The sequence below is a fragment of the Conger conger genome, chromosome 4 (genome assembly GCF_963514075.1).
Source record: "Conger conger chromosome 4, fConCon1.1, whole genome shotgun sequence".
Classification (NCBI taxonomy): Eukaryota; Metazoa; Chordata; class Actinopteri; order Anguilliformes; family Congridae; genus Conger; species Conger conger.
In genome coordinates, this window is record NC_083763.1 from 53,599,749 (window position 1) to 53,619,497 (window position 19,749).

Consider the following 19,749-nt stretch of genomic DNA (forward strand, 5'->3'; position numbering starts at 1 on the left):
TGTTTCGCCAGCAAGACCCACATTCTGCAAATCTCCAGGCATGTGTTCAGCCAACAAAGCATACGCGCTCTTGGGTTGTAGACGGCCTCTCGTCAAGTACTAATTTAAAGCCCTCTTTTCAACTTGAGTAACTTTCAAGCTCCATATGTGGAGAATTGCCTTTTTACAAATTCTGGTTACACACATGAAAAACCCCAATCAGGTTTTCCTTACCTAGGCGAGGCACTAGCTCACTGAATGGCCTGTTCTAATGTTACATAGTCTAGTGGTTCCAAAACTATGACTCAGGACCCAATGGTGGGTTGATACGGGGGTTGATACGGGGGTTGAGGCAGGTCATTGCACATATTATGTGAAAATATCAATGCGAACATTTTATAGCCTATATTTCACGAGTTCAATTGTTGTATTTAAAAACTTTCCTTAAAATTATCCTTTTTTCTCCTAGTACTCTATTCCCAGAGAGTATACATGTAAAGCTAACAGCATTTCTATTTCACAGTAACAATAATAAATAGTACAATATTTGTGTTTGCTGTGGAGAAAATAGGCTTATTTTATGATCAAAATGGACAGCATGACACACTTCTTGCTTGCGAACAGTGCCTCACAGAAACTGCATTTGCTCCTCTGGTTGGACCCAGTCAATGGTGGCCAAATATTGCCTTTATTGATAGAGGCAATATCACTGTTGACACCATCAAAACACTACCTAGACTTGTACCTGGCTTTGGACCAAAAAGTATGAATACATTTAAGACGCATCTAAAACGCAAGTTGTCTGAATTATATATGAACTAAATATTAGTATAAAGCATAAGTTGTCAGTTTGTGGAGGTAAGGGATTTATTTGAGGGCGCAGACAGAAATCTCCGGTAAGAGTTGTTATGTGCGCGGATATAGCTTGTGCACACTCCTGCCCTGCTTCCTAACTGCCGAGGGTCCCTTTTCACAGGTAACCCAATCTGTTATCTTTCTTGCCTCTGTTTGCATTCGACAGATGACCTTAAAGTTGTCTACAGCCCAAATGTGTGCCAGAACTAACCCCATGCACAGTGTGTCTTCCCCAAATGACTAAAACTACACCCACGGCCACTCCCATTTCCAGACATAACCTACATGTAGTCAGTTAGTCAAGCCTTCCCAACATGGAGAGAGCTCTGGGAGAAACCTCAATAAAATGCTCTCAATAAAGAGCTTTGTTTACCTATCATGTTAACATATTCTACTGCATCTTTTATTGAATAAAGATTCAATCATTATTTTGGCAGTACATTTTTGGAAGTTTGACAGTCCGTATTTAAAATGCTGTTTAGAAGGTTGCCAGGACACATTGGTAAACCCCTACAACAATACAACTTCTTTTGCCAGTAAATACTTGCATTTATTCTGTGCCAGCAGCTGTCCTTTGTTTACATAATTTAGCATTTCCATGATTATTTGCACATTTCTTTTTGTCCTGCTGATGGAAGGATCCTTGAAAGCAATTTAATTCTTAAATAAATTCTGAAAAAAATTGAATGCTGTACAACCATGGAAATTGGCATCATAAAGCACCTCATAGGGGTGACATGGCTCAGGCAGTAAGAGCAGTTATCTGGCAGTCGGAGGGTTGCCAGTTCGATCCCCCGCCCGGGCTGTGTGGAAGTGTCCCTGAGCAAGACACCTAACCCCCAAATGCTCCTGACGAGCTGGTTGGTGCCTTGCATGGCAGCCAATTGCTGTCAGTGTGTGAGTGTGTGTATGAATAGGTGAATGAGAAGCATCAATTGTACAGCGCTTTGGATAAAGGTGCTATATAAATGCCAACCATTTACCATTTAAAGCAAATTATGTATGTTCATTTACAGTACTCTTACACTATGTAAAATGTAAAACCATACTGTAGATATCCAAACTCTCAGCAGAATAACTACTTGTAATTACTTATGTACTATTGCTAGATCATGCAACAGATTTATTTTCTCATTTTAGCTTGACTACCCCTCATCGGCATAAAGCTTGATTTAGCCATCATTCTTTTTTTTTAAAGATATTTTTTAGGCCTTTTTCAGCTTTATTGGACAGTATATAGTATAGAGAGACAGGAAGAATGGGAGCAAGAGAGAGAGAGGAAGACATGCGACAAATGTCGGACGGTCGGATTCGAACCGCCGACGTCACGGCTCGCAATGAGCATGCGGTCAGTGCTCTACAGGCTGCACCACCGAGACACCCGATTTAGCCATCATTCTGAAGATGATTTTTATTACAATTAAAGTGGCAGAAAGTTTAATAAGTGTTCCTTATACATTAATCTATATTCAGGTGGTGAACCTCATTGCTTAATCTACTACAAGAAACACCCATCTGGTATAAGCCTGTAATAAGAGCTTGCAAGAAAATAAATACCATGCTCTAATACTGTCTGAAATCCGCTTCAGTTACTGAGATTTGATTTGTGCTACTTAAGCAGTTAAGTTGCCATGTTTCTTTAAACTATACTTTCTAATGCAATGTCACACATTTCATCTCAGGTTACTACAGGTTAAGAAGGCCCTGGATATTGTACGCCATACAGATAGAGGCACTAATGAATTACCCTGTGACATGAGCAGTTTTGACCATTTCCTGTGAATACAGACTGAAAGGGCCTCTTAATGGAAATATGGCATGTAGAAAAAACACAGGGCTGTAATCAGGAGTCAAATAACGGCAAGCGAAAGACCAATAAAAAGAAAAGCTATTTATAGGTGTATGACAACTGAAACACCGAAGTACAAAAATCCCTGTAAAAACACTAAAGCTTCTCAACTCAGACACAGATAAATATGAGTCAGCAATCTGCCTGCAACAGAGAACCTTTGTTCAGAGCAAGCATCTGCTTGTCAATTTGCACCCCCTGCTTGCCTCCCACAAGGCAAACTGCTGCATGGGCCAGGTATACAGCTGCTGCCATCATCTGTACGTACCCCTGCTCAAAACAAACAGCTCAAGCTAGGTCTTGAAAGAGCTGGTAGCTGGTTGACCAGTTCGGACCAGCTCAGACAAGCTACTAACACTAGCTGGTTGACCACCTCATACCCAGCTAGACCAGCTTATGACCAGCCGGACCAGCTGAATGTTCAAGCTGGTCAAGCTGGCATAGCTGGATTTTACACCAGGGACACAACCGTGGCTGAGATAGACTAGTTAACTTATGGCTATTAAAATATGGGCTATTCATAATTTGCAATAAAAAGTGTAAGCTTCCTTGCAATAAAGCAATGCATTGCCTACTGAATGCACCATAAACCCCTTTGGTTCAAACGATAAGCAAGACAGCATTCAATCTTGCTAATTTTAGCAATGCAAATTTAGCCTGCATTTGTCTCAATGATCCTCGTTAATATTAGCTGTCATCTGCGGTGAACAAGTAGGCAGCTGGAGCTCTCACCAGATTGCTTAACCTAAATACCTTTGGTTATTGGTGGTTTCTGGTTTTAGCACAAAGTGGCCTACAGTATGGAAATGACGGCACTCACACTGTGAAAGCCCACAAAGGGCCGAGGATAGCAGTTTGTGTAAAACCAGATGGTTCAACTGAAAAGCTCAGATGACGGTCGTTGCGGCACTCGCAAAGCTTCGGACATGGTGAGAAGGGAGTTTTGTAGGATAATTATTAGAGGAGAAAGACAAAGCAAGTTAAGGACTGTGAATTTCCAGCCTTCCAACATCTATCCACGGAACCTTGTATGTCTCGGTCATATCTCATGTAGCCAGGCTAATTGTGAAAGATTTATACTCTACAGCCTGTACAAATGCTGAGAAAGTTACAAGAACCAGTTAATGACAAATGTGTTTTTCATAATTCTCTCTTTTCTGTCATGAATTGGAGAATTGGATTTGAGAATGCACACCCCTCACCCCAAACCAGGAAGTCTGAAGTGTGATATGCGACCTGCTCATTTCAGAGCGTCTCCCTTTAATTGCCAAAGCGAGAGTTCTGGATAATATATGACTCTGTACACAAGGTCCTTTCAGGTTGCTGAAGGTGTTTCAATGGAGGTGCTGTCAGATTACTGACAGGAAACAGTTAAGATAAAACGGTATGAAAGGTCTGACTATATTCATAACACGCTACAGAGCAAGGGAAGATTTAGAAAAAAAACACGAAAAAGGCAGTCAGAGCAACATGCATAACAAATGTTTTTAGACTAACAGCTTTTTTATTATAGACATGTCATCCTATTTTGATATGAAAATTTCAAATAACGTCTGCCAGTGGAAATGAAATGTAGATGTATTTTGCAAGTGTGGACCTGTGTCCTTTCACTCACTTGGGAGTGAAACAAATGTTGAAACAAAAGATTTAAGGTTTAAAGCATGATATCACAGTCAGTTGCTGCTTTTCAGTGCACTAGGCCACAGTCTAGCCTACAGTGGCAACATCCAGCAGTATTTCAGTATCAAATAAAAGAATACTGGACTCTTTAACTAACAATGTTTAATGTATAAGTGAAATAAAGACAGAAGCTTAAATATTGCTTTGTGAAAAATACAATGGTTCATTGATGTAAAAACCTATGTTATAGGAGATTTGTGTAAGAGCAGAAAGTCCTGGTGTAGATCCAAATAAAATGGCAAAAGAGTTTTGTTTAGCTCAATACATAATGTCACATCAACAGTTTACAGTAAATCATTAAACCTTCATGCAATTAGTAAAGAATAAAATACTGTGTACACAAGCCCTTGAAGGAAATCAGATGCAAGCATTCTTACTCTGCGTTCACAAGGGATTAATGCAATGTTACACTAAAATGTGTTATAAAACATGGGTACTGTAACACATATCCCATATAATCGCCTATGTCAAGACAACCATTCCCATTCAGAGAATAAAAAGACATTATCATGGTGTAACAGGCAATCTACTGTAGAACCCTGTACAAATGGCAACAGCCGCAAATATTTTCTGAAGCCAGGTTTACAGAAACAACTCAGTCTCATCTTAAACATATTTGGCTACCATCAGGCAGCTTTAAGTAATCTGGCCTTTAAACTTCAAGGTTGTCGTTTGCAATTTTGCGGTAGTTTGTACAAACATAAGTCAATGGTGGCCGCTGACTTTTGCCTTAATTTATGGTGTAGTTCCATATAAAGTTTACAGTATCTGTATACATCCTGAGACTGAACAAACAAAATGTTTCTCTTCAGGGAAATCAGTAATAAAACACTGAATAAAATGCAGTGGGGTAGAACTATTACTTCAGTGACTCTAAAAGACCAGTATTTCCAAAATAATACACTGAGAAAACACATTATGATCTTTGGACATTTTGGTGAGGTGATCTCCAGTGCTGACAATGTCATTTCACACCATATTTTCACCAACATATGAAAACCTATCCACGGGATTTAGCCTTCATGTAATCAGAAATAATCAGTCACCAAATTCTTGAAGAAATGCCAGCAACTATCAATACTTTGTCACCCTCTTGTGCTAGCTAAGACACTTATGTCAAGTACAGTGGAGCAGTGAAATGTGTGTGTCTATGTTGTTGGGGGAGGGGGGGGGGGGTATGACTACATCATGTATCTTCTGTATCAAAAGTTGTTCTACTTGCTCTTCATTGTTCATTCAAAATACTATAGCATGGTCAGTACATATAAGCAATACATATTTTTATAAACATTTCAGTGGTTGCTTGCCTGCTCTACTATTTGTTGCAAAAGGTCACAGGAAATCATGATACATCATAACCTGAAATATTCATGTTGGACCTTCACTATTAAGTTTAATTGAGAGAAAAATATGAATTTACTTTGGCACAGGGTAATATGTCTTTCAATTGAGTCCTTTTTCTGAAAAGGATGTAATGCCTTTGTTTTTAATTTATTCAGTTGAAAAACTCAATGAATAGAATGTGCCATTCTTACATACAACAAAAACAAAAATATAGCAGCAAGCAGCAATCCTAGGGGCCAAGCAGCAAGCTTAACACACCATTGCAACATTTGAACTACCATGCAGTCCTTCCGAGTGACCTTGAAGTGACATTCCATCATTACAGAAAGTTTTAGCATTGTCAAATAATACAGGATTAGTAGCATTTTAAGCATTTTTCAGAAAAGTCTAATTTGGAACTTGATAGGAACTTGTTTGGCATGAGGAGATGCACACATGAATGACATGTCATGACTGTAGCCCAAGCAGGCATTTGAAATGTAGCCAATTTTTTATATTTTAGCTTGTTATAGTGCCACTGTTGTTAATCAGCTTCATATTCCACCAGTGGCCAAGGGTGCCCTACTACCAATTTACCAAGGGTCAGAAAAATTCAACAAGGCAGTTATGCCTAAACAGAAAATTAGTTCTCTAGGCACCACCATTTTCTTTGATTAGGCCAAAAGTTATACTGTAGCCTCTTAGTATGACTGTTGATTGGATTACCAAGTTTGCTGGCTTTAGGGCAAGCACTTATAAAGTTGTAAGCATGTTTATGAAAGACCCACTGCAGATTTCATTGGCTGGTAGTGGATTGTTTTTTGAGATAGACTTTTGCTAAGATTTTCTAGATTTTAGATATTGCACTTTAAATTAGTTGTACAAAGTTTCAAGGAGGTTGCCCAAACTTTGTAGGAACTTACGACAAATCTATGAAGTTATAGAGAAATCGGAATGGCGGTTATGCCAAAACAGGAAATTAGCTCTCTAGTGCTGCCCTTTTATTTGATCCAACCAATCTGAGGGTTAGCTTCCTATTATGGTTGTTGATAGACGTACCAAGTCATGTGGCATTACATTAAACCATCTGATACTGTAGGATTTAGACCTTGGTCCATGGACTATGTCTACCAAGTTTCATGGAGATTGGTCAAATCTGCTAGGAGGAGTAGCATTTTAGTGTTAAAAAAAAAATGGCGGAAATTCTAAGCAAGTGGAGCTTATAGGTCCTTGAGGCAAATTTGTTTGTCATGAGGAGAGATGCATGTAGACAAGATTTCACGACTGTAGGTCAAACGGGGCAAGAGATACACCTGTTAAAAATGAGCCATTTCACTCGATTGCAAATTGAGTACAGCTAGATTAGCTGACTGAATTTATTTAAGATGAATGTGGATACCACCCATGCTACTGAATAAACTTGAATATGGAGGGTGGTATGAGCTTACTTTTATTTAGTACTGTGTCTTCCTTTACTTTGAGATCAGTTCCATATACAATTTTGAATATTGTGAAGATTTTTCATTGTTATCAAAAATGAGAGCACTTGTCCTTAGAGGGAGGACTACTAAGGCTAAATTAACTGTAATTACCCTTAATGAATAGTGCACTGCACTGCTGTGTCATGTTATTTAAATATTTTTTCCAGTCGAAATGCCTATATATTTTGCTTAATAGATTATATAAAACTTCCATTAATATACATTTTGATATTCCAAACCGAGACTGAAACCCCAGATTGTAAACTGTATACTGAAGTGTGAGCACTCTAGCTCATGTCAGGCACCATATGTGATGGTGCAGAGTGATGAAAGGATGTTGGGACTACTACAAAGAGCTCCAGGCAACACAGTCTGTGGCCCTGCGTGAACAGGCCCTTTAGATAAGTGAGTCTAGAGGAACAGCTTATGCATGTCACGGGACAACCGACACCAACTTTGAACCACATAGCACAATTAATCTTATTTTGAGGCAGGCACTGGTTTTTTAAACATGAGACCGCGAAGGCTGTTAAAAGCAGGAAAACTGTAACATGTTGTGTATCAAGAGACAAACGCTGAATTGGACAAAATCTAGAGTCTAGGTTTTTTGCAACTTAATTTACCTGGTTAATAATTACCTGTTTGAAATGGATCATTACAAAACATGGGGGGCGATATGGTGGAATAGTGGTAAGCACTTTTGCCTTGCAAGAAGGAGGCTCTATGAGTCTTGGCCGGCCAATTCTTCACTGCGCGGAGCTTGCGTGTTTTCCCCGTGTTTGCATGGGTTTCCTTTGGGTACACCGATTTCCTCCCACACTGAAAGATATGTATGTCAGGTTAGATAGACTCCTGCCATTGCCCTTAACCCAGACACTGGCCTCAGAAATGGTGTTGGTCCCTGGGTGCTTCACTGAGGCTGCCCACAGCACCTAAGTAATTAGAACAGGTTAAATAATGATAAAAATTGGTTTATAAGAAAAGTATTGAGAAAATTGTCTCATTAGCTCTCCCCTCCTATCTTTATTTTTGAAACCTCACCTCTCAAAAATATTGCAGATCAGGGGAAAACGAAGCACAACAAGCAGAGAAATCAAAGCCAAATAAATTCTTTGACCAACAAACAATCTGACCATTTAAGGAACACACTGTGGCATTGTTATAAAGAGCTCTTTGGAGACAGACATACTGGCAGTGATTAATGTTTGGCAGTGCCGTGTGTGGTTTTAGACTGCACACACCCTCCCCAGAGGAGAAAAAAATATGATCAAAAACATTTATGGTCTATTCCACACATTGCACTACAGAATAATCCTCCTGATACAGCATTGACTGAATTGTACTGCTTTACCTAAATGTGTTCTAAGCTTACGTGCTGAGTGGATCAATGCAAATACAAGCAGTTTCTGAAATTTAAAATAAGATTGAGTCTTTCGTTATTGGCAATGGTTACATATAATCAAGGGCATCTGGGTTTTCTGAATGATACAGTACTAGAAAGTATATAGAGTGCAATTAATCCAAACTCTTTGCATTGTTTGAAAAGAGCTATAAACACGAGATGATGTGCAGATGTTCCTTGAGATTTTCAACATGGCTGTACACTGAGGAGGGTAATCCACTTGAGACCCCTTTGGCTGTACAATACAATTTGTGGATATTAAGCAAGCTGGATTTATCATCAACATAAACTGTTTTCCTGTGGCACCACTCAAGAGGAAATAGAATTACATTTGGCTGTACTATGGTTGCTATTATGATATTCCACTGTACCTTTTTTGATATCTTTACTTTACAGTAAACAATAAGGGCTTAAAATATTATTAATATAGCTCCTGTAGGTAAACATCTAGCATTAGCTGCTTAGGTAGCCATAATCATAACTAGGATTGGCACCACACATTCGTACATGGCCTTGCCCACGGTATTGGGACAGTGTACTGTACTTCACTAAACACCATAGCCATTCTGTAAAAAGCTACATTTTAGAACTTCTAACTAAGGAAATAGCCCAGCATGCCAACAACATTTATTCAACATTTATTTTACACTAATACTTGCAAAACCATTTGATTCTGTTCCAAGAGTAGTCAGATATGCCTGTGCCCAGAAGTTGACAGCCAAAACAATAGAAGAAGTACACACCTTAACCCTTCAATTATACTTTAGGTTCTGCACACAAATATAGAAATAAAAATAATCTTGGCAGCCATTACAATCTATGAGATATAATCAAATGTAAATTATGGGTTAGGAGAAAAAGACAAGAACTTGAGATGTGAAGGTATGGTTGGGTTGTGATAATCTTGTCAGTTGGATGCCCCTCAGAACAGAGGAAAGCAGATCAATCAATTGCATTCCTGTTTCAGAAGAATACATCTGCAGAGCTGGCAGCTTGTATAAACACTCTATACAGTCATTTAGGGCCACAACCATCTCTGGGCCATAGAATTGTTTATTGTTTATGTGTGTGCAGTGATCCCTTTGTCCATGATCACTTCTGCCACGCAACCCCTTCTTGTTTAGGGCCACCAAAATCCAAAAGCCGGCCCTGAACATCTGCTTGCGTTGTGCCCTGGTGAGATGGATCTATATTGGCTGGCACAGATACAGTGCCAAATAGGTTGTTTTCTTCAGAATTTGTATCTCTTAGAATATAAAAAATTATGAACTATACTTGCATTTTTAAAACCTTATAGTCTCTAGTCTCCAAAACCACAGTGTTCCGACAGCAGGCTGTTGCAAAGTGCTGGCTTATTAATCTTTTGGTAACTGGGGTATGATCCTGTAAATGACTCTCCTTTGCTGCCACGTAAAAAGGCATGAAATATTAAAAGTGTGTTTACGATATCAGGAAGCAAATTTGTCTCCTTTGCTACTACATTATTAATGAATGAGGCAAAAACTACTTTCCGAGAATTAGTGGAAAGCGCAGCATCAAAATCACTTGAAAACCAGATCGAGCCACTATATCACACTATCGACATCCACCTTGCATTGAAACTAATATTTAAAAACCTTATTTTGTGTTAAATGTATTTTTCCTTTAACTTAAAAAAACACAAATATGTAGTAAAAAAATTTTTTTTAAACTGTATGCCTCTGAATAATTTTCAATTTCTGGTTTTCATTGCATGCATGTTCATTTTAAAACAACATTACATAGTTTACGAAACAGCATTTACATTAGGGCTGGGCGATACGGCCTATAAATAATATTGCAATATTTTTTGGCTATATCCCGATATACAATATATATCTTGATATTTTTTAATCTCCTCTAAAAGCACTTCATAAATTCTTGATTTAACCCTTTTATGTATTTCAATCGCACCAGTATGATGATTCTAATCGTCCCTGCATTAGATATGTCTGCATGAAAACATTCTTGTTTATATTCATTAGTGGTTTCTATTGGAACCATTTTAAACTTGCATGCAAAAATGAGGAAATCACAAGCAAGTTAAATTTCACAAAACAGTATTTATTCAAGCCAGGCAATTGCAAACATAGGCTTTTAATAGCCATGATGTGGGCCTACATACCCTGGCTGAATTATATTATTTCGGACTGTACTTTTGAACTAAAAAATGTCTTCACACTGAACAAATTACTCTCCAGCGATTTTTCTTCTGAGCCACGCAGAAGAAGACCACTAGGATATCCAATTTGATAACCAGATTAAGATTTATTAAAGATTTACCTGCATAACAGAGTGCAAAACTGTAGTCGTTGTGCTTCAGGTGAAAATCTCGGTTTCAATGTACTGCAAATCGCAATGTAGTACGAGGGACTGTTTAAGCAACACCACTTCCGGGTTACTTCACGCCCACTTCCGAGTACGAGTAACGGATACGGATAATTTCATTGGTTTAATGGATACTGAAGCGGTACGATGCCGTACTCACTCACCCCTAATAGTCACTATATGCAATTAACCGCATGGTTTTACGTCACAGTATGTGCACTTGCTTCAGGCACACCCGCGCATGAACGAGAGCACTCAACAGTCTCTTGACATGCACAAGAGAGAAGTGAGGAAAATAGCAGCAAGCAGTAATTTTTACTAATCTAAGGGGGAGGAACCAGGGATGAGCTGGCCTATCACAAAACTTTATGTTACGCATACATCACTGATGTACAGCTACTGCAGCCAATGTAAAAAATAAATAAAGCAGGCCAATTCTCCAATCAAGGATAATGAATCCAATTACTCGTACAACACTCGTATTTGGATTTACCTCCCATAGGTATGAGTGTGTGAGTGAATGGTGTGTGCCCTGTGATAGACTGGCGACCTGTCCAGGGTGTATTCCTGCCTTTCGCCCAATGTATGCTGGGATAGGCTCCAGCCCCCCTGCGACCCTGTTCAGGATAAGCGGGTTAAGATAATGGATGGATGGATGGATGGAACTTGCAGAAACATAGATGGCACATTAATATAGTCATTTACTATATCTGATGTAGAACAAGCCACAATACATTGAGTATATTCTATACATCGCCACCCCTAATTTACATACAAAACAACTGAAAAAAGCTTGACTGAGCGCACTTATTTGATAAATGTGATAGCCTTGATAAATGGCTAGTTATTGAGGAACAGGTGAGATCTTAATGGGGACACTATGCAAACCCACCAAACCACAGTCATTTATGTTTTTAAATTGAAAGTGTATTAATACACACACACTGAATGTATGTATGTATTAATACTGACTCTTACAGTGGTGAAAAAAATGGCATAATGTGTCAAATTAAGCTTTATGAAATATGTGTGCAAGATATTAAATATATTAATACTATCTGAAAAAAGCTAACAGCATGGAAAAATGTTATGAACTATACACCATTTAATCTTTCTAATTGATCATAATGTCAGTTTCCATATGGAACAGCTATACATCAATATCCTCACATATGAATATTTAATGCTATTGATGATATGCTGATATCACTTAAACTACCATATCACAATGGTGATCATGATACTTCCGACTGCATTTCAACCTGTATAATTTTGCCATGTACAATACAATCTCCCACAAGAACACATCAGCTGTTCATAGATGTGCCGTATCAATGCATGTACACTCACCAGGCACTTTAATAGGTATTTAGTCGACTTATTTGTTAGACTTCAACTGCTGTAGCCTATCCACTTAGTTATGATGTGTTGTGTGTTCAGAGATGCTCTTCTGCATACCACTGTTGTAATGCATGGTTATTTGCGTTACTGTCTCCTTCCTTCACCTCTGACTTCTCTCCTTAAAAAGGAGTTTCTGTCTGCAGAACTGCTGCTCACTGATTTTTTTGTTTTTTTGCAAACTCTAGAGACTAGTGTGTGTGAAAATCAGCAGTTCTTTTGTGATCAGAGATACTCAAACCACCAACAATCATTCCACAGTCAAAGTCACTTAGATCACATTTTTTCCACATTCTGATGGTTGATGTGAACATTAACTGAAGCTCCTGACCCATATCTACATGGTTGTAAGCATTGCACTGCTGCCACACAATTGGCTGATTAGAGAATCGCATGAATAATTAGGTGCAATAAAGTAAAAGTTGTCCTAATAAAGTGCTCATCTACCATGTGTATCCAGCACAGCGGGAATCCCTGAAGGCAACTGATAACACATTCCTTTGTGAAATACCCCGTGGGTTTTGCATGCTCAAATAATCTGTGTCCGTGGCGTGCTCTAACAGACCGTTACATACTGCCAGCCCTCCCTACTTTGACACACTGCACTCAGAACAGGTACTGAGTGATGTCACATGCCGAAGACCAAACCGCTTTCCCACACAGCCGCAGCCAGCTGTTCTACGAAGGTAACGGCTCCTTTCGACAGGTGAGATTTACCGCTGAATCCATTTTGCACTTTTTTTAAAAAGAGACCTCTCTATAATCCTCCCCTGGGACTGCTTAAGAAGTACAAATTTGCTTCAGCTGATAGTCCAGCCGGCTAGCCTGACAACCTCATTATAATGATAGCTTGGTTATGCTACATCTTGGATGCAAAAATAAAAATATGCAAAACACATGCATCAAAACTCTATCAAGCAAAAGACCATATGGACTTGGTACAGTCCGTTTAAACCTTATATCAGATGATTTACAGTAGAGAACTTTTACTTGATTGATTCAGTCATGCTGGCTAGAAATGGAGCCTGTATGCAAATGTCTAATTTCATGAAGGGATGCAAAACATACAGACCCAGGGAGCTTTAAACCTCATAGCTGTAGGATATTCTTAACCCTTGTGTAGTCTTAACATTCTGTATACTCCCCTTGTCCTAAGGGTAAAAAAATGACCCACCTTCACGAAACCCCTAAAATAAAGCAGCTTAATAGAATTTTAAACCCCAAATGTATTGTGCATGAAGAAACAACCTGTCACTCATCACAAACTTTCTCATCAAATTTCAAGAAAAAAGATCATTTAGGGGGTTTTCTCTGCTGTTAAACATAGTGGCGGGTCATTTTTTACCCTTAAGACAACACAAGTGTTAATGTATTTAGGCAAATACGTATGTGTTAGGAAGAGATGTCCAATGCAGTTCCCAGATAAATGTGCATAAGTGTGTATGCATTTGCATTTGTGCAACATACACATTGACAACAGAATTACACAAAAACTGGACCAGTAGCTAACAAGAATTCCGAGGCTTGCAGGAGAGTAACACTGCCAAATCAGGTGGTCCCAACTTCCAGAACTTGACCACCAACCAATAGCTTTAAAAAGGGATGCATGGTGTTCAGTGGGAAAGGGTCAATGAGCTGTTGCTGAGGGGCACTTTTGCTGCAGCTGGATAAAGGATATGGCCCAGACAGGCCCATTTGCCTTGGGAACAGAAAACAGCGGACAGGCTGTAATGAACTGGATGGAGCCACGGCAGAGCTGCCTAAAAACGCTTAGCAGGAGTCATCCGTGTCTTCACCCAGCCTGCAACGTGGGGAAGCTGGCGTTTCCCTGGTTATTACAACCCCTACCCCTGGGACAGCTCTCTAAAAGCTTCCCTATGCAACTGTTGGCATCAAAACACCAAAGTGAATAACAGATTTTACATGGTCAATACACTGTATACAAAATAGAGTGGATTTTAACATTGTGCCAATGTGTGAGTGTAAGCAGAGTCGTAATGACACAAGCACTATGAATTTCATGAAAATCATGATTGCAACATGATTGTAAACATGAGAAAATGGCAATGCCACAAAGAATATTAATTCTTTGAAACATTATTTTGCCAAGCATTCCATGGAAAACACACTTTTATGATGATTACATGATTGCTTTTGCTTGCATGAATTAGAATTTGGAAATTGATAATCTGGGATTATAATGGTGTCTATATAATCTCAACTATTCATACACATGAATCTACAGGATTGTCAGTCCATCAACCAGTGACTCAGTGGGACCCCTTCTCCTAGTTGCAACATACAAAAGTAGTCAAAACCAGGCTTTATAATAATGAAAATGTTTTTGCCTGTTAATTATCCTAAACTTGACCAAATACAGTGCCAAACAGGAAGTTTTCCTCCATCTCATCCACAGTGGATTGATTAATTGAGGCTCTTGTTATCCAACAGGAAGAAGCATATGGCAAGCACATGTACATAGACTACCTGTGGTTTGTGAATGTATACAAGCCGTGGCTAAATTTATTTACCCATATCACATTGACAGATACATATATTTGATATGCAGTATATATATACACAATAACATTGACTACATTAATTTAACACTTTCAGTCTTTCTAATTTTTCTTGAACTTTATCCATTGACTCTGAAATAATTGCGTACTCACAGATGCTGCTCCACAACAGCGTCTGTGAGTACGCAACTGAACATTAAAGACAGCCATCACTGACTACAGTGTAAATAACCGCTTCCAATGCCTCTCTGCATTATTAAAGAGACCCATTATAGCGGGTTCCATAATTAAAGCGGCTGCATATCGGCAACAGCTAGCTGCCCTGACAACCTGTTAACTTTTGGTCGAATTATAGACGTTAACAGATTTTTCCAGAGAACAGGGATTTAATTTCCCTTTCGGGTCGTTCAGGAAATGTATATGAGGAATATGAAAGTGCTGAATTCTCAGAGACCAGATAGCGAAACCTGAATTTGTCAATAAAACAGGTTCGCGACTTCATTCGTGATTCTAAAACATTCAAATTAAGTGATAAATCCACGTAAACGTTGTTGCAGCGTACACACATTATATGCTGAAAGAAGGAGCTCAGTCAGTTTATAACCAGATTTAAGTTACGTGCACTGAATAACTGGAATAAACAAGAACTTATAGTAAAAGCGTTTTCAAATATTATCACCTTGCTGTCATTCATTTAAAATGTTACCTGAATGCAATTTAACCAAATAATAATAATAATAATAATAATAATAATAATAATAATAATAATAATAATAATAATAATAATAATAATAACTCCAACAGAGAGCATATAGGTTACATTATCTATTGGACTCATATAGACTATACTAGTGTTGATGTAACGATGAGAATGTTCGCTGTGAGAAGAAACCCGCCAGGTTAATGCACTATTTTCTTAAGACAGTTTACGGTTTAAATTTGCCACGCCAATTAACCTAGTAGGCTACACTAATTGTGCCATTACAGTGGTACGCCAAAGCACATTGAGTGTCGAATGAAGCTAATTTATATGGCAGGCTCCTTTCACACACTTTTCATTTGATGCGTAATACAATTATGGCACATTTTGTGCATTAAAAAAAAAGAAATTGCACTTATGATGACTATATGTTTAGAACAGCATTTCATGTGTATTTTCCTAGTTATGGATGTGATGCTTTGACTTGTGGAAGAACCTATGCACTTGTAAATCTCTTTGGATTAAAAGCGTCTGCCAAATGACTAAAATGTAAAAAAAAAAAACACAATAGGCCTGCATTATTACATTCAATTAAATGACAAAAGTAACTTTTTCAATGACATTAAAATGCGAATGGTACATGCTGCTACTATAATAATAATAATAATAATAATAATAATAATAATAATAATAATAATAATAATAATTCATTCATTCATTCATTCGCCTAACCCGCTTATCCTGAACAGGGTCGCAGGGGGGCTGGAGCCTATCCCAGCATTGGGCGAAAGGCAGGAATACACCCTGGACAGGTCGCCAGTCCATCGCAGGGCACACACCATTCACTCACACACTCATACCTACGGGCAATTTAGACTCGAACCTCCTTGCTCTGAGGCGGCAGTGCTACCCACTGCACCATCTGTGCCGATAATAATAAATAATAATAATAATAATAATAATAATAATAATAAACTGTAGAACAAGGCAGTAAGCATAATGGCACATCAATAGCGGTTAATTAACGAAACTCGCCATTTTAAATGTGTCACACTGTTGCATAAATGTACAATTAATATTAAACTTCACATTCGCCTAGCGTGCTATAGACAAAAAAAAACAAAAAAACGACTTACCTGCGGCTAGACATACTGGCAGAACTAATCTGAAGATCAGTCCACATACAACTTCGGAAGCCATTGCGTGGAGTTTTTTTAATCAAGATGAACATGTAGGAAATGTCTCTAAAATAGGCTATATACACGATCTTGCTCAAGAACTTAAACTATCGTTAATTTCAAGTCCAGCCCGTTCCAAATTTCGGATAGGAGGGCATTGCCCAGGTTGTTCAACGTTACATTCTCTTTTCCTGGGGGCGCTCCAGTCCAGAATAATGCTCATGCTGACCCAAAACCTAAAGCCCTTCTACACGAAGCGGAGAACTAAAGGCTTTAGATTCGACACCCCATATCAGACTGTGAACATCTGTTGCAGAGCTATTGTTTCTTAATAAAACCGGGAATGCACACGAAGCGAAACAAGTACAGGATATTCCCGATGTCCGCTGTTTAAATGAGTCCTGATTTTCAAATCTCAGGCAAACTGTGATTTCCTCGATATTTATCCCCAAAAGAGCAAAAATAACGAAAACTTCGATTAACTTCTTCATTCATAATTGCCGCCTATAATCCTGAAACCAGTCCCGAAATACCAAAGTTCTGCATTAGTTTTGGATAATAGCCTGAGTGGCCACGGACAGCGCACGGATGAAAAACGTGGTATTCTTTCACATGAAGTAAACAGCAACTTCTCGCTATGACACAGCTGTAACCTCTGCCTTCAAACTTCATCTGGCGTTTCTGTGCTCCTTGAATGAAAACTTCACAATGCTGCCCTGTAAATGACAAATTACTAACCCAATCAGAAGCCTAACAAAATCTGGACAGTAAATATACATCCCCAATAAGGAGCAGGAGGTGGAACCAGGAGAGGGCGGTGAAAGTGCCTGGATCCATTCGCTCCTCCTTCCAGTGTGCCGCAGGGTAGTCTTCTTAATTCCAAGTTATGCCTTTGGGGTCAAATAGCTACCCTAAACCCCAGACAGATTCCAGTCTGGGTTAATGAAATATAATGATTTAATTGTGGTAGCCTACTTTAATTAGAACTATATTTCATATTTTCATTCAGATGAGCGAACATCAGATTGTAAAAACATACGCTGCAATTAATTAATTAATTGCATTGAACCGAGGAACTCAGTGATATCTTATTTCTCAAATATATAGAGTATACAGAGAGAGAGAGAGAGAGAGAGAGAGAGAGAGAGAGAGAGAGAGAGAGAGAGAGATTTCATGTTCCTTTATTGAAACACAAAGAAACCTTCCAAAGTTGCTTAAAAACCTATCCCCAGAACCCCCCCCTCCAAAAAAAGAGAGAGGGAGGCATCCATTTAGGCAGGTATGTTTTTTGACAACTGCACAATGCTATAGGCATGGCTCCTGAGCTTGGTTTTCGTGAATAATTTGACCCAGTGATTGTGGTTCTGGTTTCAGGAATAATGTTACGGCGCCATCTATCGATTGTAGGTAGTCTTTCAAGTGTTGATGCTGCAGTAAAAAAACTGTCCAAATGTACATGCATATTCAATTTGCCGTTACCATCGGTAATATAGAAATATTAACTTGAAAATATTTCTTCCATTTCATCTTTCAAAATTTTAATTGTTTCATTTCATTCGTTTATCTTGTACTATGTATATATTTGTTTATCTATTTACCCTCAATCAAACTACAGCAGTGGCTGACACATGATTTCCATACAAAATTTTAATTCAAAGTGGTTTAAAACATTATACTATAATTCAGCAGTCCAGAGCTCACATTAATTATATATATTTTTTATATATTTAATAATATAATCATATAATTGCCATGTGTAAAGTAAAAAGTCCCTCAATTTATAAATAACTCAATTTATAGTTACAGTCAGGCCCAAATTAATATAATCATAGATTAAATTGTAATTTTTTATACTTGGTTGGATATCCTTTGTATGCCATGACTTCCTGTTGTCCGTGACCTATCAACATCATTAGAGTCTGGATATCTTATTTTCAGGTTGTCCTGCAAGTGATACTAAAACTCTTTGCTTTTGAATGGATCTCTATGGGAATTGGGGGGTGGTGCTAGATTCAGCAGTAAATTATGCTGATACAGTATAGAACACATTTCTTGGCTAAATGGATTTAAGTCATCAAGGGTCCAAGGTGTTAAATGAGCCTTTCAACTCCGATATCCTGTGGTACAAATAACAATAACTTCATACCTTGTAGAAGTTACTGAGTTCAGGAAGAAATTCCCATTATATACAAATCAACACAAAGCCAGTAATTTGTCCAACTATGTCCCATATCCTTTAATATGCCATAAAGCAATATATTTACGTGGCCTGTTATGAACAAAATTGCTTTGTCTTATCAACATTTCTCTTCTGTGGGAGAATTCCCCTGGCGCGAATGAAGACCAGGTGAAGACAATGAGCCCCAGCCCTCTGGTGGTCACAATGGGTAATTACCTCCCACCGTGACAGGACCCCCCTACTAAGGAGCGGCCCCAGATGATCCTTCCGCCCCCCACCTGCGAAACTCGCGAATCAGCTCTGGGTCCAAAATGTCCCTCAAAGGGACCCAACAGTGCTCCTCAGGGCCAAAACCCTCCCAGTCTATGAGAAATGGTTTACCCCTGCCCACGCAACTCTCTGCCAGAATGCGACGCACCGTATAGACTGGACCCCCGTCAATTAGCCGTGGAGGTGGTGGAGGGACCTCCACAGGGGCCAACACACTTGTCAACACCGGTTTAAGACGGGAGACGTGGAATGTGGGGTGGATTCTCATAGAACGGGGCAGTTGGAGGCGCACTGTAACGGGGTTGATCTTTTTGATAATCTTAAATGGCCCTACGTATCGAGGCACGAGCTTATGTGACTCGACCCGCAAAGGCAAATCACGCATGGACAACCACACCCGTTGCCCCACTCTATAGCAGGGCGCCGACCGGTTTCTTTTGGTTGGCAGTAGCCCTTAAGAGAGCAACCCGCACCTTGCTCCAAGTGGCCCGACACCGCCGAACAAAGGCCTCCTCAGAGGGCACTTCGCCCCCTTTCTCCAATTCCGGGAACAGTGGCGGAGGGTACCCGAACTGCACCTCGAAAGGCGA

At 39.0% G+C, this 19,749-nt stretch overlaps 1 protein-coding gene across 1 annotated transcript in view; it reads right to left on the bottom strand.

Annotated features, from left to right (window-relative positions):
• LOC133126282 (piezo-type mechanosensitive ion channel component 2-like) overlaps positions 1 to 16,732 on the bottom strand; it is a 127,154-nt gene extending 110,422 nt beyond the window's left edge. Inside the window, exon 1 of the mRNA XM_061238321.1 lies at positions 16,669 to 16,732. Within this exon, the coding sequence (XP_061094305.1) occupies positions 16,669 to 16,732 (64 nt within the window). The remainder of the gene's footprint in view (positions 1 to 16,668) is intronic.
• Positions 16,733 to 19,749: the final 3,017 nt, after the last annotated feature.